This window comes from Mobula hypostoma, chromosome 1 (assembly GCF_963921235.1).
Source record: "Mobula hypostoma chromosome 1, sMobHyp1.1, whole genome shotgun sequence".
NCBI lineage: Eukaryota > Metazoa > Chordata > Chondrichthyes > Myliobatiformes > Myliobatidae > Mobula > Mobula hypostoma.
The window spans coordinates 137236445-137261505 of NC_086097.1; the positions used below are offsets into that span (position 1 = coordinate 137236445).

The window sequence follows — 25061 nt, forward strand, 5'->3', positions numbered from 1 at the left end:
ACACACACACAAACACACAATTAGCTCAATGTGGAGAGAGGCAGTTCTCAGGGAGAGAGATGGTGGAACTCCGACATGAATTAAATGAAACAAAAGTTGGCTGGTTGTGTCAATGATAAGTTCATCTTAGAACTGCTCACCAGATTTGAGATGGTTTCTTTATGAATGTAATTGTGTACAGCTGGGACGTTCAGGTCTATAAGCTCAGTTCAGCTGTGTTTCCAGACAACCCAGTACAGACAGTGTTTCCAATCAGCACAGTTCAGACACAACCCCCAGGCAGTACATGTAGATAGTCAAACAATGCTTCAGACAGTTCAGCCCAGATTATTTCTGCACAAACCAGTCTAGACAGAGGTCCTGGCAGCACAAACTCCTGGACAAAGCTTCCAGACGACGTGACCCAGGCAATGACTCAAATGGTATGGACCAGGGAACACCATCCATTGCCCATAGGCCCCTGAGGTCACAAGTGATCAGTGAAACTCTGCAAAAATTAAATACGAAGCTGAACAACAATATAGTCATCTAGCACACAGTAGAAAAGCAGTGGGAGATTTCACCCGCTGTTCCTCTCACAGTAAAGTTGTATGATTAAAACAGTGTTATTGGGAGATTATGAACTGATTAAAACAGTGTTATTGGGAGATTATGAACTGATTAAAACAGTGTTATTGGGAGATTATGAATTGATTAAAACAGTGTTATTGGGAGATTATGAATTCTCATGGAATGACATGCAGATCAGTCTCTAATATCATGGAGATCTGCAGAGACATGCAGATCTGCCTCTAATATCTAATCATGCTACATATAGTTTTGTGTCAGGATTTCCAGTCTGCAAAATGGACACTGTTATTATAGTGCATCTTTAAGAGCTGTCCAAAGCCTGAAGTGCAAATGTCAGTCAAACCCAGTAACCAAAATCAGCCCCTTTTGACAAGAATGTGAGGTAGATAAGCAAGTTCCTTTGTTTTCCAAATTGCTAGTCAGAATGAACCCTCAGAACTTCCTTAATATCCAGTTGCTTTAATGAACTATGTTATTTAATAATTCATGCATGTGTAGCCCCATCTCTGTTTTTACAGCTGGTTAGTCTTACTTTCCAAAGGTTTTGTGATTTGGTTAATTTCCCCATCAAACTGCACTGATCTATTTCAGAATCAAACAGCTAGTAAAAGTGCCACTAATTCAATAAGTAAGAGGCTGCAACACACATAAAAGTTGCTTGAATTTCCAGCATCTGCAGAATTCCTCTTGTTTGAGTAAGAGGCTGCTTTTTATTTGTAGCTATTCCCATCCCGTTTAAGACTATTACAGTCTATGACGAATGGACTCTTGACCTCACAATCAATCTCATTATGGCCTTTTTGCAACTTGTTGCCTGCCTGTGCTGCACTTTCTCTGTAACTGTCACACTTTATTCTACGGTTCTGGTACTGTTTTTCCTTTGCGCCAACTCTATGCACTGATGCGATGAAATGATTCGTATAGATGGCATGCAAAATTAAGTTTTGCACTGTACCCCAGTGTGTGTGTCAATGATGAACCAATTTATCAAGTTAAAACGTTGCCACTTTGTACAGGGAGGCTGAACGATGGAGCTGAAGAAACCAATTTTAGCCGCAATCATAATCCTTCTAAGCAGTGTTGTTGCTATCATGGTTATCGCCATCATGCACTTGAAGAATCACACTATCGCTGCTGGGCTAAAGGTAGGTCGCTCTTTGCAGCTGGGCAGGAAATGCAAGCACGCGCTCGTGAATGAGTTGGGACTCAGAGTGGATATAGAATTGTCCAGTGAGGAAATGGGCCCTTCAGCCCAGGAAACCAGTCCTGGTGTGTGACACCATGGAAACAGGCCCTTTGGGCCCAACACATTCATGCCAGCTGTGTTGTCCAGAGAGCTGGTTCCATCTGCTCATGGTTGGTCCATAGCCCTGTAAACCTCTACTTGTCCAGATGCCTCCTAAGCATTGCCAATGTGCCTGTCTCGACTACAATTTATTAGAGCTCATCCCAGATACGTGCCCACCCTCTGCGTGAAGAAGCTGCCCCAATATGCTTCTTAAATCTCTCATCTCTGATCTTGAACCAGTGCTGTCTTTTTTTTAGAACCTCCTGCCTGGGAAAGAAAGGTTGAGGTGCTTTTACACTGTAAATGCCACCATCTTCTTAGGTACTGTACCTCTAGCAGGCCAAACCTCCATTTCCTGCATTCCTGGGAACTAATCCTACCCTGACGTTATTTTATTCTCCTCACATCCCTCTTCAAACTCCTCCGATTCCATCACTAACTCTTACACAACTGGTCAGCTTGCAGTGACCGATTAACAGACCAATCTGTACACCTTTGGGGTGTGGGAGGGAATCAAAGCAACCGTGTGGTTACCGAGGGCCGAGAGGAGTCAGGTCTAGAAGCCAAACGTACGCAGGTTGTGGAGGCAATTCCAATCTCAGTAGAGGAAAGGAAGTGGGAGAAGTGCATAAAGGGGGATAAACATTGGAGGGTGACTAGGGAGGGGAACCAGATGGTCTGCGTGGCCAGCAAGGACATGAACGCTATAACCATATTGTGACTGTTGACAGAGGAAATGTAATGGGAAATATTACTACCACACATTAAACATTGACGTAGACTGTATCTTACTGTAGTCTAACTGTATCTTCTTGTACTCCATTTGTATCCAACTACCAACACAATAACAACATCTAAATGTACCCTAAGTGTACCTAAAGTTCTGCCCTATACAATCACGGCCTAATTGAATCTATATTATAACTGCATCTAACTACGATCCAACTAATCGTATCACCTGTCGTTAATTGTACTTTATCACAGTTTTAACTATCCCTTACTATGTCCTAACCGTGCATCTTTTCAAGTACGGAATTGTCTTCGACGCAGGAGCCTCGAGTACAACTGTTTATGTTTATAACTGGCCGGCGGAAAAGGAGAATAACACGGGTGTCGTCAGTGAAAAGTACAAATGTAAAATTGAAGGTGCGGAACGCAAGTACATTTCAAACGTACCTCTCATTGGTTAAAAGAGGCAATTAATTCACAAAATTTAAAGACTTGTTGGGGAGAACGTGATAACAGAAAAGGAAAACTAGCATTAGATGCTGATCAGCTTTAGCGTTGCTCATTCACTGTGGCAATGGGGGCTTTTCATAAAGGCTACACCGACAGGAGGGGAAACTGTTTCTCTTGGACAGTGCCCTTGACTGAGTTAGAAGGTCATGGACTTGGGCCTGTGTAAAAAAAATTCTGGGTTTACACATTCAATGAGGGAGTTCTTAAGGGTTAGGGGTACCATCTTTCAAAAGGGAAATGGTATTGCAGTTACAAGTTCCTATTGGTCAAGCACAAAGAGATCCTATAGCAACTTTGATGAAGTGCCAGGGTACTCTCTATGGTATCCCAAACAGCATCACTTAAACCGATCCTGTCATTTTTGTACAATTATTTATGGAGCTGGCCGTGCCTAAGGTGTGACATACAGGACTTCATTATCAGTAACAACACACAAGATGCTGAAGGAGTTCAGTGGATAGTCGACATTTCAGGCCGGGATTCTTCAGCTGCTTTGATAACCAGTATAACAGGGTGAAGGGAAGGAGTAGAGAAAGAGCTAACGAGATATCAGTGGACCTAGTTGAGAAGGGGGGAATGAAAGTAATGGGAGACACTGGAAAATGATAGGTGGATGTGACAAACGGCTGAAAATTATGCTTTGGGAACGCCTGAGGACTTTAGGATTCTTTAAAGTATATGTCTTCCCATTATCAGGATCGGCCATTTCTGATTTTGACCATAACCCAGCGGAGGCAGCTTCTTCATTGGAACAGTGTCTCAATAAAACAATAGAAGAGATCCCGGCAGAGAAACACAACGCTACGCCACTCTATTTTGGAGCTAGTGCAGGAATGCGACTACTCCGGTAAGATAATAAGAACATTTACTTAAACAATATCACACTGCAAAGTGAAAAGACTAAGTCATTCAAAAAACCCTGAGATTATAATAGAACACAGAATACTACAGCACAAGAACAGGTCCTTCCATCCACTTAGCAGTGCCAAACTAATTAAACAAGGATTAAATATCTGACTAAATTAATCTCCCCTGCCTACCTAATGCCTATGTTCCTCCATTCTCTGCACACTAAGATGTGACATCCCTCCATTCTCTGTGAAACACCACTTCTCCTGTACCTCCAGCCAGAATAAGTCCAATCAACCACTACCATCTGTCTTCTACGATGCAGCCAATTCTGAATCCAAAAGGCCAAGTCACTAGGAATTCTATGTATCTCAGTCTTCTGGATGAGCCTACCATGAGGGACTTTGTAGACTACATCCACACCTCTATCTTCATCAGTCACCTTCGTCATCTCCTCAAAAAACTCAGTCAAGTTACCAGGACATGAATTGGCCCACACAAAGCCATACTGCCTATCCCTGTTTAGACTATGGTTTTCCAAATGTTCATAAATCCTACCCTCTAAAAATCCTCTCATACAGATTCCCTATCACTGATGTGAGGCTCACCAGTCTATAGTTTCCAGGATTATTCCTATTTCCCTTCTGGAATATCAAAACAACATTAGCTACTTCAAAGTTGCTGGTGAACGCAGCAGGCCAGGCAGCATCTCTAGGAAGAGGTACAGTCGACGTTTCAGGCCGAGACCCTTCGTCAGGACTAACTGAAGGAAGAGTTAGTAAGAGATTTGAAAGTGGGAGGGGAGTGGGGAGATCCAAAATGATAGAAGACAGGAGGGGGAGGGATGGAGCCAAGAGCTGGATAGGTGATTGGCAAAGGGGATGTGAGAGGATCATGGGACAGGAGGTCCAGGGAGAAAGACAAGGGGTGGGGGGAACCCAGAGGATAGGCAAGGGGTATTGTCAGAGGGGCAGAGGGAGAAAAAGGAGAGTGAGAGAAAGAATGTGTGTATAAAAATAAATAGGGATGGGGTACGAGGGGGAGGTGGGGCCTTAGCGGAAGTTAGAGAAGTCAATGTTCATGCCATCAGGTTGGAGGCTACCCAAATGGAATATAAGGTGTTGTTCCTCCAACCTGAGTGTGGCTTCATCTTTACAGTAGAGGAGGCCGTGGATAGACATGTCAGAATGGGAATGGGATGTGGAATTAAAATGTGTGGCCACTGGGAGATCCTGCTTTCTCTGGCGGACAGAGCATAGGTGTTCAGCGAAACGGTCTCCCAGTCTGCGTCGGGCCTTGCAATATATAAAAGGCCACATCGGGAGCACCGGACGCAGTGTATCACCCCAGCCGACTCACAGGTGAAGTGATGCCTCACCTGGAAGGACTGTTTGGGGCCCTGAATGGTGGTAAGGGAGGAAGTGTAAGGGCATGTGTAGCACTCTTTCCGCTTACAAGGATAAGTGCCAGGAGGGAGATCAGTGGGGAGGGATGGGGGGGACGAATGGACAAGGGAGTCGCGTAGGGAGCGATCCCTGTGGAAAGCAGTGGGGGGGGAGGGAAAGATGTGCTTAGTGGTGGGATCCCGTTGGAGGTGAACTTTGATGTGTGTTGCTTGAATTTCCAGCATCTGCAGAATTCCTGTTGTTAACATTAGCTACTTGCTAGTCCTCTGGGACCTCACCTGTTGCTAGAGAAAATGAAGATCTTAGTCAAGGTTACAGCTAACTCACCCTTGCATCTCTCAATAATCTGAGTGTGTCCCATCAGACACTGGGGACATACGCCTTAACTTTCTTCAAGAGACTCAATGCTAACAATTTCTTTATCTCTAAATGCCCCAGCATATTAGCACATTCCATACAGATCTCACTATTATCACCTTGGTAAATACCAACACAAAGCACCCATTTAGGACCTCATCCATATTCTCCGCTTCGAAGTACATGTTTCCTCCTTTATCCTTGATTATCATCTTGGGGCTCTCATTAATCCTACTTGCCAATGATTTTTCATAAGAGGAGGGGGTCATTTAACCCCTTGCACGGTCTCCAATCAATACGATTATGGCTAAACTGACATTCCTCAGGTCACACTCTTGCATTTCCCCTGTGGCCTTTGGCTCAGCTCTACACTAAGATGATCCAAAGACTCACTCTCTGAGAGAAATAGTTCTTTCTCATCAGATTTAAATGGATGCTACTTTATTCTGACACCATGCCCTCCGGTTCTGTACTATCCCATGATAGAAAACATGCTCTCAATATTTACTCTGTCTAGACCCTTGCCAATCTTACATGTTCCAAATGAAAAAGGTGTACATGTCTTTAACTTGGCTCCACCTCTTCTGTTCCATCTGTCAGAACACAGAATTCATCTGCCTCTACTATGATCCTCTCTGCCATTGAAAACTACCTCCGCTCCTCACCATTTGATTTTAAAGGTGCCCAAATTATCTCAGGGAAAGAGGAAGGGGCCTACGGATGGATTACGGCGAATTATTTACTGGGTAACTTCCGCCAGGTTTGTCAAAGTCACATTCATGAGGTAGGGAATGTTGTGAGCGGATTAAAAGCAGGTGAAGCAGCATCTATGGAGAGAGAAGCAGAGTCACACTCACAACGCGCTGCAGGAGCTCAGCAGGTCGGGCAGCATCCGTGGAAATGATCAGTCGACGTTTTGGGCCGGAACCCTTCGTCAGGACTGTAGGGGGAAGGGGCAGAGGCCCTATAAAGAAGGTAGGGGGGTAGGGTGGGAAGGAGAAGGCTGGTAGGGTCCAGGTGAAAAACCAGTAAGTGGAAAGATAAAGGGGTGGGAGAGGGGAAGCAGGGAGGGGATAGGCAGGAAAGGTGAAGAAGGAATAGGGGAAAACACAATGGGTAGTAGAAGGAGGCGGAACCAAGAGGGAGGTGGTAGGCAGCTGGAGGAGGGGGCAGAGTAACATAGGGATAGGGGAAGGGAGGGGGAGGGAATTACCGGAAAATGGAGAATTCTTTGTTCACACCAAGGGGCTCGAGACTACCTGGACGGTATATGAAGTGTTGCTCCTCCAACCTGAGTTTAGCCTCATCATGGCAGTAGAGGAGGCCATGTATGGACATATCTGAATGGGAGTGGGAAGCAAAGTTGAAGTGGGTGGCTACTGAGAGATCCTGTCTGTTTTCAACTCTGCTTCCCTACTACCCTATTCTTTCTTCACCTTTCCTGCCTATCACTTCCCTGCTTCCCCTCCCCCACCCCTTTATCTTTCCCCTTACTGGTTCTTCACTTGGAACCTACCAGCCTTCTCCTTCCCACCCTCCCCCTACCTTCTTTATAGGGCCTCTGCCCCTTCCCCCTACAGTCCTGATGAAGGGTTCCAGCCCGAAACGTCGACTGGTCATTTCCACTGATGCTGCCCGACCTGCTGAGTTTCTCCAGCGCGTTGTGAGTGTTGCTTTGACCCCAGCGTCTGCACAGTATTTTGTGTTTACGAGAAGCAGAGTCGCTTTTTCAGGTTGAAGACCCTGTATCAGAACGGACAAGTTAGCAATCATGTTAATTTTAAGTTTCAGAGAAAGATGTAAAGGGCAGTGGAAATATTTCTGGTAGAGTGAGACCATGCTTTTGAGTGGAGGATCTGCTAGCCCTCTTCCTTTAATCTTGGGGCTGACCGCTACCAGTGGCAGAGACTCTCCTTTGTATCATTAGTACTTGGGCACAGAGTGCTGGGCAGGGTGCTCTATCAGAGAAAGGTCTAGCATTTGTAAATACTTTCACTACTATGACATCTCAATGGGAGCAGTCTTTTTAAATGTCTTGACTGGATAAAGTTATTACACAGGACAAGACACATTTATGTCTTATGGAGATTCTTGCTTAGGGTGTGCCATTTTGAAAACCAAGTTGCTTATAGACATGGCCCATCGTATCCCAGAAGCTCATGCAGCCAACAATAATGCATGGTTACAACATGGATATTATTGACAAGCATACAGTTAGCTAAATGGGACAGCCTTCATCACCAGTGGATCTGCTTGAGGGTCAAGTTAGCAATGAATACAAACTACAATGCAAGGGAGAGTCTCGGTGATCTTCTTTATTATGCTGCTTTGGGATCTTTTATGTTTGTGAGAGGAGCTCGAACCTCTGTTAAACATTATATCCAAAGGATATTACTGTATGTACAAATATTGTAGCATTTCCCTTGTACCACAATTTAAGTTATGTGTGCAAGTCCCAGGAGTGTGGCTTGAAGTTAGGACCCCTTTTCTCAGATGAAGCAAAGCTTCCAACTTTTCCTTGTGCTATTTATAAAGAGCTACCTAACAGCTAGACAAACTGCTCCCCTATGCTAATGTGGCTCGATGCCAAATTTTGTTTGTTTGCACATCTCGGAGCACTACAGAAACACTTTGCATTATCACCATATAATTGCAATTTGTCATTGTCTCCGCCCAACATTATTAATGCTCGTCTGTTTTCTCACCCAAATCCCTTGGCAGAGACGTATTTGGAAACAATTAAATCGACCTCTCACTATAAAGACGAAAGGTACCCTGGATCTGGGTGGGGCTTCGACAGAAATAGCATTTGTCCCCGAGATGCGTTCACACAAGTACGAGATTACAGAAATCACACTGTATAACAACAAATATGATGTCTACATTGAAAGCCTGGGCTGTTATGGACGAGATGAAGCTGAGAACATTTATTGGGCAAATCTCATTCAGGTAAAACCGCTAAGAGTTCAGACTAGCTGCAAGTGTTTTTCAGTGTTTCAACACCATTAAAGGCTCACACATCTTAAACATCTTTCAACACAGTAGGACATTCTAAATGTTTCATAGATAAGTTTGAAAGTTTGATTGTGACGTAGAGAGCAAGCACCTGTAATAGCAATCTGATAGTGACCAGATCAGGACTCTTCATCAGTACGCATTAATATTAAAAATTGGTCATGAAGAGCTCACTCACACTTTCAAAATTGTGAAGGAATCTTTTTTGCTCACCAGAGAAGGCAGACCTTACTTTAACAGCACCAGTTCTGGAGTCAAAGTCAAATTGATGGTCATAGGCACATGTGCAATGAAAAACTTACCTGCAGCAGCATTATGGGCACATTGCATCATATACACAGCAGTCACAAGAAAAATAAAAATTATACATGATTTTTAAAAGAAAGAACAAAATTAGAACAAAAAGGGTCTACTTTAGTGCAAAGTGATCAAAGTGGTCACAATGTTGCTAAACTGAGATGAGTAGGGTTGTACTAGTTGGTCCAAGAACTGGACGTTTGAAAGGATGAAGCTGCTATTGAACCTAGTTTAGTGCGACTTCAGGCTTCTGTACCTCAAGCGTGGAGGTATCTACATCCATTCTGTCAATGTATCTTGGCGGGGTGGATAAGTAGAGAATTTAGAACAGCAGGTCACTTTGAGAATGAAGGGTCACCCATTTAATGCACATAGGACCATTTACTTTCCCTCAGTATTGACAGTTAAGTACTGTTAGGGCAGAAATGGACAGATAGTTGATAAGCAAGCTGGTGAAAGGTCACTGTGGGTAGACAGAAATGCAGAGATTATTTTTGCATAGGAATCTGATCATTTGCAGCACAGCCTGATATGGAAGCTCTAAAGCATGGGATCACAAGAGGCTGCAGAAGGCACAGATTGTGATAGATGGATGCCCTCTTCTCGTTACTATCATTGGGGAGGTGTATCAGGAATCTGAAGACCCATACTGAATGAATCAGAAACGGCTTATTCCCCTCAGCCATCAGATTTCTGAATGGTTGATGAGCCCATGAGCACAACCATGTTATTCTTTATTTTTGCACAATTTATTTTTGTAGTTTATGGTAATTTTATGTCCTTGCACTGTACTGCTGCAGCAAAATGTAATACAAGTCAGCGATATCAAATCTGATCCTAATCAAATGAAATGGCAGAACAGACTCACGGGGCTGAATAACTGTTGCTAATTTTGTTTTCACTTTTTTGTGTCTATGTGTTCACTCAATCTCTTAAAGTGCTATAAAATACAAGTTCTTTGTTTTATTTTTATAAGATCTATAACTGCTTAAACATGTACATATTTTCACATACTTATGTTTCATAAACTCAGAAATCTGCCAATAAATCATCCGTTGAAGATCCTTGCCTTCCCTCACACTACACCATGATGCTCCCAATGGAGGAAGTCCTTGGAAGTTCATGCATTGGAGCGAAGTTACGAGAGGGCTATAATCCTGACAATAATATCACTCTCATTGGGACTGGAGATCCTATTCAGTGCTGCCGGCAGTTGTTATCAATATTTAACTTTAAATCTTCCTACGTTAAGGGCGTCTGGAGAGAGCGTCTTGTTCCAATCAATCAACTGATACAAGGCAAATTTGTGGTAGGTTACTAGCTAAATGGAACGTCACAACTTGATTTCCTCATATTGTTCAAGTCATGAATTTATTTCTCCTTATCTAGGCCTTTTCTGGTTTCTATGATACAATGGAAGCCTTGAACTTAACTGGATCATTTCCCATAGATGTCTTCCATTCAACAGTCCAGTCTTTCTGTAGGAAAAACTGGAATCAAGTAAGTGACGTAATTCAAAACTGTTTCTTGTTCACTTAAATCGGCAGAGCGCCTTAAATCCATGGTGGCTGTGAGCTTGTCTGCTTTGGTATCACTGAGAGAGATCATTCTTAACACCTTTACTGGGTAGACTTATTACACAGGAGAAGCACATGTCAGGTGCTGAGTGTTGCTTAAGGTGTGCCTATTTGAAAAGCAGACAGGCATGGCCCATGACACACTGCTTATGTAAATCACTTCTGAAGTACTGCATTTTAGAGATGGGGTACGCATCTAACAAATCAAATATAAATTGACAGTGATAGATGTAATATAAAAGCACTTCATGACCATTAGCCTACATATAAACTAAAATATCTATCTTGCAGGTCCAACAATTACTGCCAAATGTGCCAGACCTGTATCGCAAAGCATTTTGTTTCAATGCCTATTACATCTTTGTTCTACTAATGGAGGGTTACAAGTTTAATGAACAGACTTGGACCAATATTAATTTTCAGAAACAGGCAAGTACAAAAAAACATTGATTTTACAGCTCCATTGATGTTATGTGCTTTTTGTGATGTATTTGATAGGACTTAGATTTTAATTCCTACAAATCCTAACCCTGATGAAAGGGGAGGGAAATATCTTCACTCACCATCAGGGCATGTTACTGAGACACTTTGGAAGGAAGATTCATCTCACTGTTTCAATGAGCTTATTGAATGGAATAATATCAAGAGTGAAATGGTTCACTGCACACAGCAGCACCTGTAGCATATTCAATTAATTTTGCAGATGTGTTGAGGTGTGTGGGATTTTCTCTTCCTTCATTCACCAGAGTTCGAAGATCTATTGGCATAACTGAAATGAATTTGTTTATTTTAATCTGTGCACTCTTGAAGATGTATAATAAAACTTCTAGTCCAGGATTTGAGTGCCAAATTTATATTTTCTGAACAATTGACAATGGAAAATGGAAAAATACGTAGAACTGGTTTAGTTGTGCAACGAGAGAGTGCAGAATTGAAATCAGGTTTAATATCGCCAGCATATGTCATGAAATTTGTTGTTTTGAGGCAGCAGTACATTGCAACATATATTCACAAAACTATAAATTATAATAAAAGTATATATAAAATAATTAAATAGGTAGCACAAAAAGAGAGGGAAAAGAAATAGAGGAAGTGTTCATGGGTTCGTTGACCATTCAGAAATCTGACGATAGAGGGGAAGAAGCTGTTCCTGAAACATTCAGTACGTGCCTTCAGGCTCCTGATGGTAGCAATGAGAAGGGGGCATTCCTGGGCGATGAAGGTCCTTAATGCTGGATGCCGCCTTTTTCAGGCATTGCCTTTTGAAGGTATTTTGGAAGCTGGGGAGACAGGTGCCCATGATGGAGCTGGCAGAGTTTACAACTTTCTGTCGATTTTCCCAGCCCTGCACAGTGGCACCTCCATACCAGAAGATATGATGCTGGAAGTCTAGAGCAGTGGTTCCCAAATTTTTTTGGTTACTGCCCCCTTGGCTCCCAGACCACATCCCCGTGAACCACTCTCCCTTTCTGGCCATTACATAAACACTATCAAGAGTTTTGATTTACAATGCACAGCGAAAGAAAATAGGAACTGCAAATTCAGAGCAGTGACAAATTGTTGCAAAACATATTCAGATCTATTTAAAGGTAAAAATTATTTCTTTATAATTACAATAAGAACAATTTTCATCCACAATTTTATAGAGTACATCAGTAGTCCAACTATTCACTACTTCATTGCCTTTCCACCTTTCAGTGAGATGGTGGGCTTGGTGCAGTGATATCAACTTCTCAACATCAAGCTGAATATCACTAAGAAGGGGTCTTAGATCCCCATGTTCAGTAACTTGCAGTACGTTTCGTTGATTTGAAAGAAGTTGGGTGACTTCACTGAAACCATGGTCCACTAAATATGGGAAAGGCAATAAAGAACATCTTGACCTTTTTCCACAGTGCAGGTTAGCAGAGATTCTGCCACCAAAAGTCTTAATATGACCTTTTGAATCTCAGCCTCGGCTCAAAGTAATTTTGTATCAAGATCAGTACTTCCTTTTCCATGGTTTCATCTTAGGTGAACAAAACCAAAAAGTAAAGATTTGCTGCCTAGCAAAGTGATGCATCCAATTGCAGAGCAGATACTGTTCTCCTAGAGATGTTGCACAATGTGTCTTCCACATTTTCAGAGATTTCATCTATTCATCTTTGAAAAGAGCTGTTACTGAGTGGAATCATTTTAATTATTTGGTCTGGTGACTTACGCAAAACTGTACTCAGAATCTCCTTTACTGCTGGCAGAATCATTTCTTCTCCAATCATATGTGGCTTTCCTGATGTAACAATGAGCAATGGAAGGTTGTATGAAGCACACAAACTGTTTCATTTTGAAGTGCTGGCAAACATGTTTTGAAGTGTACCGGAAATAAGCCAAGTTCTTGTTTGCTTTATCAGAGGGTATCCTTTTCAAATGTTGAAGGAGCCTTCAAATGTCGTCAAGACCATTTGAAAGGGCAGATTTTGAACTTTACCCCTTTGAACGCCCTACCCTAATTAACAGGAATTGTATCACTTCATGATGAAAGCCATACGAGCTTCGCTGCATGACGAGTATGGGAATAGTACTAGCTAACACTGTACTGTAATAGTGAAAAGGCTCAGAAATAGAACAACTTCTTCAGTCCAGATTTGCCATCATGTGCGAAGTATAGAACTTTGATCAAAGTCGAAGAGAATAGTGCGTTAGCAAGAGATGAGGTGATTATGTGATCATTGTAATCAATTATGAGGCACAGATCAAATCCCTCAGTTGTCCCCCCTTACTCCCAAGTGTCTACCCCCAACCCCTCATTATCTTTATCACCCTCTTATGAAGTCCCACCACTTCTGGGAGGGGCGATATCACCCACTTAGGGAACCACTGGTCTAGAGCAACACAAAGGTGCTGGTCAGGTAGTATCTAAGGAGGAAAATGGAAAGTCAATATTTTGGGTTGAGATCCTTCATCTGGACAAGGGAGAGGCAACTGGTATGATAAGGTGGCGGTGGGGGGGGGGGGAGAGACAGTGAAGCAAGAGCTGGAATGTGATATATAAATCCATGTGATGGGGGGTGGTGGTGATAGGTAAGTGAGAAAGGGAGAGCACAAGAATGGGAATGATGTCAGAATCTGGAGGTAATAGGTGGAAGTGATAAAGGCTGAAAATGAAATCTGGTAGGAGTGTTCAGTGGAACGTGGAAGAAAGAGAAGGAGGTGGGGAAGGTAACCAGTGGGTGATGGGCAGATGGAGAGAGTAATGGAAGGGGAAAAAGGGGAGAAGGAAGCAGTTACCAGAACTCTGAGAATTCAGTGTTCTTGCCATCAGGTTGGAGGTCACCCAGAGGGAATATGAGGTGCTGTTTCTCTAATTTGCATTTAGCCTTGACCTGGCAGTGGAGGCTGAGGGCAGAGGTTGGTGCAAGAAAGGAAAGAAGCAAGGGTACCCAACCTGTGTCTGGTCTTATCAACGTAGAGAAGTGGGAGCAATAAATAACAACAGATTAACATGTGAAAGACTGCCTCACCTGGAAGGGCTGGTGGTGGTAAGGGAGGCGGTGTAGGGGCAGATGTAACACTTTGTTTCACTACAGGGATGCGTATCTGGAGAAAGGGAATTGGTGGAGGGATGAGGGGATCATTCTCTCCATGATTCTGAGAGACAGAGACAAAGACAGAGAGAGAGATAATGATGTGTCTGACGATGGAATCCTGTAGGAGATGGCGGAAGTTATAAATAATTTCTGTTTAGCAGAGACTGCAGCTGCTGGAAAATCTGGAACGTGCAAAGGCACTGGAAAAGCTCAGCAGTTCATCCAGGCAAATAACCTCTTCCTCAATGTCAAAAAGATGAAAGGAGATGGTTATTGACTTCAGAAGAACTCACACCCCTCTTACATCAGCAGCAAAGCAGTGGAAACCTCGAGCAGTTTTCAGTTCCTAGGAGTGCACATCTCGCTCAACCTATGCAATCAAGAAAACTCATTAATAATGTTCTGTGTCTATCCACAGATTCTCAGTGATGTTTGAGTCAGGGGACTGTGAGGGCCATGGCAAAACCTTCAGCCCTTGATGTAGCCCATTGCGGATTTTGAGGCGTGTTTAGGTTCATTATCCTGTTGTAGAAGCCATCCTCTTTTTTTTTCCCTTCGGTATTTTTACAGATGGTGTGATGTTTGCTTCCAGAATTTGCTGGTATTTAATTGAATTCATTCTTCCCTCAAGCAGTGAATATTCCCCGTGCGACTGGCTGCAACACAAGCCCAAAGCATGATCGATCCACCCCCGTGCTTAACAGTTGGAGAGGGGTTCTTTTCATGAAATTCTGCACCCTTTTTCTCCAAACATACCTATGCTCATTGCTGCCAAAATGTTATATTTTAACTTCATCAATCCATAGGATTTGTTTCCCAAATGCATCAGGCTTGTTTAGATGTTCCTTTCAACATTTTGAATAGAACTTTTTGACTTCAATGAACAAAGGTATGTTTGGAGAGAAAAAAAAAGAACCCCTCTCCAACTGTTAAGCACGGGGGTGGATCGATCATGCTTTGGGCTTGTGTTGTAGCCAGTGGCATGGGGAACATTTACTAGTAGAGGGAAGAATGAATTCAATTAAATACCAGCAAATTCTGGAAGCAAACATCACACTATCTGTAAAAAAGCCAAAGATGAAAAGACGATGGCTTCTACAACAGGACAATGAACCTAAGCACACCTCAAAATCCAAAATGGACTACCTCAAGAGGCGCAAACTGAAGGTTTTGCCATGGCCCTCACAGTCCCCTGACCTAAACATCATTGAGAATCTGTGGATAGACCTCATAAGAGCACTGCATTCAAGATGGCTCAAGAATCTCACAGAACTAGAAGCCTTTTGCAAAGAAGAATGGGTGAAAATCCCCCAAACAAGAACTGAAAGACTCTTAGTTGGCTACAAAGAGCATTTACAAGCTGTGATGCTGCCGAAGGGGGTGTGACTAAGTACTGCCATGCAGGGTGCCTAAACTTTTCCTTCGGGCCCTTTTCCTTTTTTGTTATTTTGAAACTGTAAAAGATGGAAATAAAATAAGTTTTCTTGATTAAAATATTAAAGAAATGTGTCGTCTTTAACTTTATGACTTTTGGAAATCAGTGCATCTTTTACTCGCTTAGCTATTCACAGTAACAGAAATTTTGACCGGGGTTCCCAAACCTTTGCACGCCACTGTATACAGATAGGTGTTGGAAAAAGGCCAGCTATCATAAAGGACTCCACCCACTCTGATCAGGGACAAGGCTACATAGCATCCACGCTAGGACTAGACTTTCCCCAAGCAGTAAGGTTGATTAACACATCCACCTACTAACCTACCCCACTATTTTATCATCAGTCACCTTATGCAGAGGCAGTTATACCTTTACTTTATGTGCATAAAATCAATGCATATATAATGTATTTATATTTATCATTTTTAAAATTGTGTTCTTTAGTGTGTTTTTAAAGGCTGCATCGGATCCAGACTAACAATTATTTGTTTGCCTTTAGACTTATTTATTGAATAATCTTGAACCTATGGATAGTTGTTTAGCTATAGGAGGTTAGATAAGATATCAACTCGATGCTCTTTTCCTTCCCTAGTCGTAATAGCTGTAAATCCAGTTAACTTGATAGATTGGCAGAAGTTGTATATTAGCTGACTAAAATGCAGAAGTTAGCTCATTACAATGGAAGTGGTTGTAAAAGGTAACTAGTAGATATCAGTAAATGACCCCCTGGTCAGCAAGCATCAGATTTTGTAGCAGGTAGTTATTACATAGCACCAAAAAAAATATTTCAAGTTAATTTAAAAAGTTTCTAAACTGGTAGGTAGAAACCAACGTACTGGCACTATGGTTGAACTTCAATTTTTTAAGCAGACACATTGATATCCTTTCACACAATCTGAAATCTACACCTAAGAATTCTGCAATGAATGATCTAATCAATGGTGAGTTTAGTTTGTACAGTATTTCTTCAGAAACTGGAGGTTTATAGGGCTGTTGGAAATTACAATGAAAATTTTAAAAAACTTGAAGGCCACTAAGAGATCTTAACTTGGGCTCCAAGATTTCTGCTCTCTTTCAAGTCTCTCTTATGGATCATACTGAAGCCCATAATCTCCAGTTGCCCGTAAACCTTTGCTTCCTTAGACTAAGTTATCTGTCCTAACATCTCAAATGACTTGGGGCCAAATTTAATTTGTAACAGTTCTCTGAAACATCATGGAAGAAAATGCCCTTAATGCCCATACTATTACAAGTTGCTCCATCGGGCAGAAGACACAACTTGAAAACACCTACCACCAAACTCAGATAGTACATGCTGTTATGACTCTTATCGCCCCTTAGTACAATAAGATAGACGCTTGACCTCACAATCCACCTTGAAGCTTACTGTCTACAATAGGTTCTGTAACTCTCGACACTGTTGTGCAGTTGTTTTTCTTGTGTAAACAAATACACATGGATGACATGCATAACAGTTTTTCACTGTACTTCATACGTAATAAAGCAATTCATCCGAAGCTAGAGCAGGTGCATGTGGAACCGGTGAATGAAATGACATTATAAATCATGAATAATCTTAAGAATAGTTTATTGAGGATGGTGTGTATTATAAAGAAGTTGGAAGCCACCAGGTAATATCACATATAGCTGCTCTGTGACGATTCAATCTAGAGATAAAAGTGACACTATGAATATCAATGTAGTCTTCTGAAACCTTGGGGCGCTACAGAAATGAAACTTGTATTCTTATCACCCACTGATACACTTTCCTATGTTGCAGGTGGAAAACAACAGCATAGGCTGGTCACTTGGTTATATGTTGAACCTTACCAACATGATCCCTGCAGAAAATCAAGTGAGCCGAACACCAATGAGTGAAAGTGCATTCAGCGGACTCTTGCTTCTGTTTATAGTTCTGGCCCTATTCTGTTCCTTTTTCATTTGTATTTCAGTCATACGATCAATTCCATTCATATGACCATTTGCCAATGGGCATCAGAGTGGGAAGAAACAATGACATCTGGATGAAATTGAAATACCAGGACAGGAGGGGGAAAAAATCAACACTTGTCAGTCCTGTTATCCCTATTACATACAAAATCCCTGTGGACTTTATACAAATATCACAAGCAGTATGAAATCCTAGTGAATCCACCTTCCAAGATGCTGATGCTACATGGAAATGATGCTTCATTGAAGTACAGGAGCCTCAAGACCCACACCACTAGGTTCAGGAACAGTTCTTACCCCTCAACCATCAGACTCTTGAGCCAGAGGAAACTTTAACCATCCTAACACTGAACTGTTCTCACAACCTATGGACTCACTGTTAAAGGAATTGTCTCATGTACTCAATATTTATTGCTTATTATTTTTATGTTTGTAGTTTACTGTCTTTTGCACATTGGTTGTTTGCACCTCCTATTGGGTGCAAACTTCCATGGATTCTATCACTTCTTGGATGTACTGTGTATGCCCACAAGAAAATGATTCTCAGGGTTGTATATGGGCACATTATACGTACTTTGATGATAAATTTACTTTGAATGCCAAAAGCTAACAGTAATAGTGAAGTCATGTGAAAATAACAGCACATTATGGTCAAAATTATGCAAAAGCCTCTAGTGGTTCAGAACACTGTACAATGAGACAAATGGAAGCAGATTAAAACTTCCAATCATTGTTTACACATAGGGAAAGCTACTAATACTATGCACAATAGATGAGACATTTACTTTTGCAGACTAAGAAGCTTGGTGGGTAGAAGCAAAATTATATTAACATGCCCATTTTTACATTTAGAAATCCAGTTCCCTTTGAACCTTGACTCATTCCTCCCCCGCCTCAATTCTTGGTTAGATAAATAAAGCACCAAACATGAAGTTTCCCCCCATTCCAACGAAAATGCAAGAGAAAATCTCTGCACTATTGCTGTTTGACCCAAGCTTTACTTCAAATACAAAACCTTTTTCATAGTTGCTCACTTAAGGTAAAAATCTTATTGATATTTTTGAAGTCATTCAAAGTATTAGCTACAGGAGTTATCACAAGAGTAAAACTAATTTTGAAATCATTGGATGGTATAGCTTATATTCTGCTAACCAGGTGAAGCTACCGCACAGAACTACATGCATTCTAACCAGAAGACCACAGAACAAGACCCACAAGACCATACCCCAGGATGGTACTCCAACACCCTGAACATCTTTAGCTGCTTCAATGGCCCTCTTTCAATCACAAGCTCCACTGATGGCAGCAGTGTTTCAACACCATTCAAGACTCCTTACAAAATTCATCAGTCCACATCCAAATGCAAATCCTGGACAATATGCAGGCCTGGGGTCATTCACACCATATAAGTGCCCGGCAATTACATCCAAGAAGCAAAAATCCAGCTATTACCCTGCAATTTCAACTTTCCCTCCACAGATGACACCCAAGATTTATCTTCAATATTTGAAATATGTACAACATTGACATCTCCAAGAAAGTACACATTGCCCAAGTATCACATACACAAAAAAGAAACCTTATCTAATCACTAAGCCCTAGCCACAAACTAAACTAAACCAATAGTGATAGAATGGACAATTTCAGCATGCAGTATTTACTTAACAGAGAACCAATAAATGATCTTGCACTATATCCAGCACACTGGAAGATGGCAATGGATGTTGTGAATTAATCTCAGTTACATCAGTGAAGCTATTGATTTATTGCATCGGATGTTGAAAGCAATTATCTTTAACAAATGGCTGGTTGCATTTTTTTCCAAACGAGATCACAAAATCTTGATACTCAACATTAATATCGTTAGCTTCACAAACTCAACATATTTCACAGAAAATGGGCATGGTACCAAACACGTTGCTGCTGTCGTACATTAAAAGTTGTGCAATGTTAAGATACAATTTCATTGCATAGTTTGTTAAGCGCCCCCATGTAGCAAAATTCTGCAAATACAGAAACAAGAAAAGCCACTGCCGCAGGGCCAGAGACACAGGTTCAATCAAGAACTGGATTCGCTGTGAGGAATTTGTTTATCTGTATGGTCTCTCACAGTATCTGGGTTCCCCCCCCCCCCAACCCCAAGGGTTGCTAGATTAATTAGCTACTGTAAATCACCCCAAGTGTACAAGTGGTTGATGTACAGTGTAGTCACAGCAAGGGCTTGTTTCCCCACACTGTATGACTTTAAAAATATCAGATGTGCTACATTACTTGGGCAAGGATCTCAAAACACTGGATGTATATTCATGACAGAACAATTTGGTGTTAATACATGTTATTTATTGTTTTGTTCAAGGGTGGACATTCATGCCTTTTTGCTGGCAGCTTTCTTCAGTTTAGACAATTCTAGCTTGATGATTCTGTTCCTCTGAAGAAGAATAAAAACAAAGCATTAATAATCTACTTTGATGCAGGGCTTCATCCCAAGGCATTGACAATTCTCCACCTACAATGCACACCCCCACCCCCAAAGTGGTTAACTTGTTGAGTTTCTCCAGCAGATTGTTGCTAACAATCCAGCCTGCATGAATCATTCAACACTGACACTGTCACTGTCAGCGCCACATGTTACTGTTCAGCCAGATATGAACTGTCTGACAGCATCTGGAATTGACGCTCATTTATTTGGCATACACATCCCCCCTTTATGACTATAATGCAAATCAGAAAGGGTCTACAAAGTATGCATAACCTTTTGGACTTCAGTTAAATTTGCTTTACATCTTACTAATAACATTTACCTGACCATAAAAGTGTTGTCCCCAATGCTTTTAACTCTAATGAATAACTTAAAAGCCATTATGGGAAAGAAACTCCTTTCACAAGATACTTCCATTACCCAAGCAATCCAAAACCACTACAAAGAAAGTCAATCTAATACACAAACAGACAACAGGTGATCTCATTACTCAAGGCCCAAGTGATCAGCAGAATTTAGAGCATGGTGCAAAAGGCTCTGTATACAACTCAAAACAAACTTACCATTTTCTTGGCCTTCATGACTTTATAGCGGTCAAAATCAGTCATTTTAGCTCTCTGTGGGAAGACAGTGTATATCCATCATTTTGAAAAAATATTACCAAATGTTCACTGCAGATCTTTTAATAAGAACAAAGGGAAGCCATTTGGAAAAGTACTCACCTTTGCCCGGGCTTCGATCTTCTTCGCCCAACGAGTTGCTTCCCATTTCTCATTGATTTTCTCTTTTTCCCAAGCAGCTTTAACAAACTTGTGACGCACACTAGAAAATTAAATATAAAGTCAGCATAAAGGAAACCATGCAAACTACAGCAAGTAACAAGGGGAGTAAAATCATTTCAGTTATAGCAGTACAATCTTCTGACTCAGTGACCAGGACACAATCATTTCTGCTCTCTACCATGCCCCAAATCATAATCTTTCCACAACCTATGTGCACAACACATCTCCAGTTTTTTTCCACCTTGCATATCACATCCCAACCACCACCGCCCCACTGATGCTACTCAGCTGGCTGTAGTTTCTGCTACGTGCAGACATTTCAACATACCACTGTACAATCACAACAGTCCTGAAGGTAACAAGGTCAACATTATTTGCTCGTTATAACACAGAAGGCCATCACTGGACCAGCCGGGCTTCCAACAGAGCAATCCAGTAAATCACATTTCCAGCTTCGCCTATTTTGCTGCCCACAATTCACTCACATGCCCATCAACTCTTGATGCTTAGCCAAGAAACCACATTAAATGGCATTTACATCCCAGCATTTTTTAGCAGAGGAGGCAGCATCAGGAGCACTAGATGCATCCGTGTTTCCCTTGTCCATTCACCTCCTTCCTCATCTCCACTTAGGGGCACCAAATAATCCTCCCAGATGAAAGAACACTTCTGTGAATCTGCTGGGGTCACCTCGTGTCCAGCCTCTTTTACACTGACGAGACGCTACATAAATTGGGGACCACTTTTGCTCCATCTGCAAAAAGCAGGATTTCCTGATGGCCAACTGTTTTAATTCCAATCCCCATTCTGACATGCCATGATGAGGCCACTCTCAGGGTGGAGGGGCACCAGAAGAGGTGATGGGCAGGTCTTTTTTTACTTCGGAAGGAATCCAGAACACACAGGGCAAATAAAGTCACAGAAAATATGCAAACTCCACATGGATAGCACAAAGATAAGGACTGAACCGAAGGCCCTGAAGATGCAAAGCAGTAGCTTTAACTGTGGGCACAAAATTATTTAAGTTCAAAAATGGCCCAATAACCCAGGCTTGACTTCAATCTAACCTTCAGTTTTGCTTAAAATGCTGGAAACACTCTGCAAACCAATCTGAGTTCAGCAAGTTAAACATAAAAAAAATTAAGATTTAAGCAAAATGAAATCAAGATCTTACCTATGTGGTATTTTAATCTTGAAGTCAGTGAGCTGCATGCATTTAAATGGCATAGCCTGCCTCCTTACACTACTGCAAGGACCATCGACCAAAGCCTGAGAGAGAGGTTCAAAAACCACATTTAAAGGTGCAAGAACTTCAAAACAAGCTGTTTAAGTATAAATGTACAATGTTTAATTATCAACTTCACAAATCATTTCAAAGGTTAGCAACCTTCCATTTTCCCTAAGCACAAAAAGCCATTTCGGGCGCATTACAAATGTGGGCAATGAACAAGAAAAATGAGAATAGAAATGGAGTTAGCAATCATATAGTAAGGAATTTCCTCATTCAGGAGTAACAAAACACTAAACAGAATACAATGGATAAACACCAATGGACAAAATCAGAATTGTGTCTAATGAAGTCCAAAACACACATGTAACATTCCCAATGGTACCAAACAAACGCCACATAAACAAGATATCTAAAGTTCCCAACTGTCCAAAGGAAAAGATCAAAGACTCAAAACAGTTATTCCACGTGCAAATCCTTCCTGGGAGTATTAAAACACAGTGAGGAAGAGTTTTATTTAGAGTTGGGGGCACAAAACAAAAAACTGGGGATATAAAAATCACATTTAGGCATGCGGTACAAAGGATGTAAAAATACCACCCACAAACTTGCCAGCTCGTTACCCACACACGGAAAACCAAGTCAAGCTCAAGATGAAGTTGACCAGTTTGCAAACTAAAGATCAGTGTCAGCCCACAGAATTCAGTACTGCAGACTAGCAGTCAGCAAGAAAAGACACAGAGGAAGGACATTTTGAAGTCCACACCAAATGTAACTCTGCCACGATGAGACCCGACAGTGGCCGGCTTCAGGACCTGCACTACAGTAACCCCGGTCCTGGCAGCACCTACCCGGTTCTGGTCGATGACATCGACGATCGCTACTAGCTTGCCGGCGTGTGGACCGAAAGCGATGTAGGCCACGCGGCCAATCTCCACGTACCGCTTGTAGACCTGAAACCACAAGGAGAGCCGAGTGAAGGACCAGGCGGGTAGTGGGGGAAAGGGACAAGAGTCAGTGAGCCCCGAGAACCGGGCTACACCCAATACGCCGGGATGGCGTACGAGGCCTTCACACACCTCCGCTTACTTCACTCCGTGCCAGCGGCGGATCCAACCTTCCGGAGCCCACGCGGCGCCGAGGCCCGAGCGCAGGCCCTCAGCCAGCCGGTAGAAGGAGGGAGGTTTGATACGGCCTCACATGCCCGGCGGAGGGCAGGGCCCAACGTACCGGCAACGGAAGACGGGGAACCCGGACCCCAGAGCCCCGGTGACCGGGAGCCGGCGCCCCGAATCCCCGAACCGCCACACTGCGCTCGGCAGCACACTCACCATGGCGATTCGCCCGCGAGTCGAAGAGAAAGAGGAGCTGTTTCCGCTTCCGCTCCTGACCAAAACCCAGGCGGGGCGCATGCGCTCCAAACAGCCCGCTGCTGCGCATGCGTACGGAGGGATGACAGGTTGCGGGGCTTCATTTGGGCAGTTTACGGAGTTATGTACAAGTTATTGGCCCGCACCTATCCTTCCTTTTTATATCAAACGTAATATCTATAAGAATAAACTGTACAATGATTTTTCATTTTTGCATTAATAGAAAATGAGTTAAGTAGCGATCCATTACATTTCTTAAAACCAATATGATTTGCCACTCATTGAATTGGATAATTACTTACATCCTTCATATACATGAAGATTAAAGATCTTTATGTTACGTCTCCATCTAAATGTGCAATGTGCAATCATAGTAATTTATAATATATATAGAATACACTCAGATCAGCATGAGTTAATCAGTCTGATAGCCTGGTGGAAGAAGCTGTCTCGGAGCCTGTTGGTCCTGGCTTTTATGCTGCGGTACCACTTCCCGGATGGTAGCAGCTGGAATAGATTGTGGTTGGGGTGATTTGGGCCCCCAATGATCCTACAGGTCCTTTGTACACACCTGTCCTTGTAAATGTTCTGAATCATGGGAAGTTCACAACTAGAGATGTGCTGGGCTGTCCTCACCACTCTCTGCAGAGTCCTGCGATTAAGGGAGGTACAGTTCCCATACCAGGCAGTGATGCAGCCAGTCAGGATGCTCTCAATTGTGCTCTGTAGAAAGTTCTTAGGATCTGGGGGCCCATACCAAACTTCCTCAACCATCTGAGGTGAAAGAGGTGTTGTTGTGCTTGTTTCACCACACAGCTGGTGTGTACAGACCATGTGATATCCTCGGTGATGCGGATGCCGAGGAACTTGAAGCTGTTTATCCTCTCAACCCCAGATCCATTTACGTCAATAGGGATTAGCCCGTCTCCATTCCTCCTGTAATCCACAACCAGCTCCTTCATTTTTGCAACATTGAGAGAGAGGTTGTTTTCTTGACACCACTGTGTCAGAGAGATGACTTCTTCCCTGTAGGCCACCTCATTATTGTTTGAGATTAGGCCAATCAATGTAGTGTCATCAGCAAATTTAATTAGCAGATTGGAGCTATGGGTGGTGACAGTCATGGGTATACAGAGAGTAAAGGAGGGGACTCAGTACGTAGCCCTGAAGGGCTCCTGTATTGAGAGTCAGAGGGTTGGAGGTGAAGGAGCCCACTCTTACAACCTGCTGACAATCTGACAGGAAGTCCAGGATCCAGCTGCACAAGGCAGGGTCAAGGCCGAGGTCTGTGAGCTTCTTGTCGAGCCTGGATGAAACTATGGTGTTGGATGCTGAACTGAAGTCCAAGAACAGCATTCTCACATAAGCATCCTTCTTCTCCAGATATGTAAGGACGGTGGCCCCCTGATACACAACTACATAATTGTGGGGCTTCCTCACCCAACCCTGTGCAGTAGCGGAAGAACCCTATCCTGTGATCCTTCCCCACTGAGCCCCTGCAATGGCCACACCAAGCGTCTATCATCTCCGGTGGTTATGTGGGCATCATCTCTACCAAACACATCTGATCCCTATCGGTTCTCTGCCTGATTCCCTTTAAACGTGCTGTGGAATGCACTGTTCGAGCTGATTTCAAGTTAAATATTTATTTGT

General features: G+C 42.5%; 2 protein-coding genes across 2 annotated transcripts; one reads left to right on the top strand and one right to left on the bottom strand.

The window, feature by feature from the left end:
- The first annotated feature begins 1598 nt into the window (after nucleotides 1-1598).
- On the top strand, nucleotides 1599-19722 carry entpd3 (ectonucleoside triphosphate diphosphohydrolase 3). The gene is made up of 9 exons (XM_063056418.1): nucleotides 1599-1715; nucleotides 2887-3004; nucleotides 3794-3944; nucleotides 6310-6469; nucleotides 8431-8658; nucleotides 10055-10330; nucleotides 10411-10521; nucleotides 10890-11027; nucleotides 17380-19722. Exons 1-9 carry the CDS (start codon nucleotides 1599-1601, stop codon nucleotides 17575-17577), a joined length of 1497 nt encoding a protein of 498 aa, XP_062912488.1. The 3' UTR covers nucleotides 17578-19722.
- A 145-nt stretch (nucleotides 19723-19867) lies between these two features.
- rpl14 (ribosomal protein L14) lies at nucleotides 19868-23462 on the bottom strand. The gene is made up of 6 exons (XM_063056431.1): nucleotides 23370-23462; nucleotides 22890-22991; nucleotides 21985-22079; nucleotides 20751-20850; nucleotides 20592-20645; nucleotides 19868-19977 (listed from the first exon to the last, which is right to left on the bottom strand). The coding sequence occupies exons 1-6, from the start codon at nucleotides 23448-23450 to the stop codon at nucleotides 19915-19917; spliced, it is 495 nt and encodes a 164-aa protein (XP_062912501.1). The 5' UTR covers nucleotides 23451-23462; the 3' UTR covers nucleotides 19868-19914.
- Nucleotides 23463-25061: the final 1599 nt, after the last annotated feature.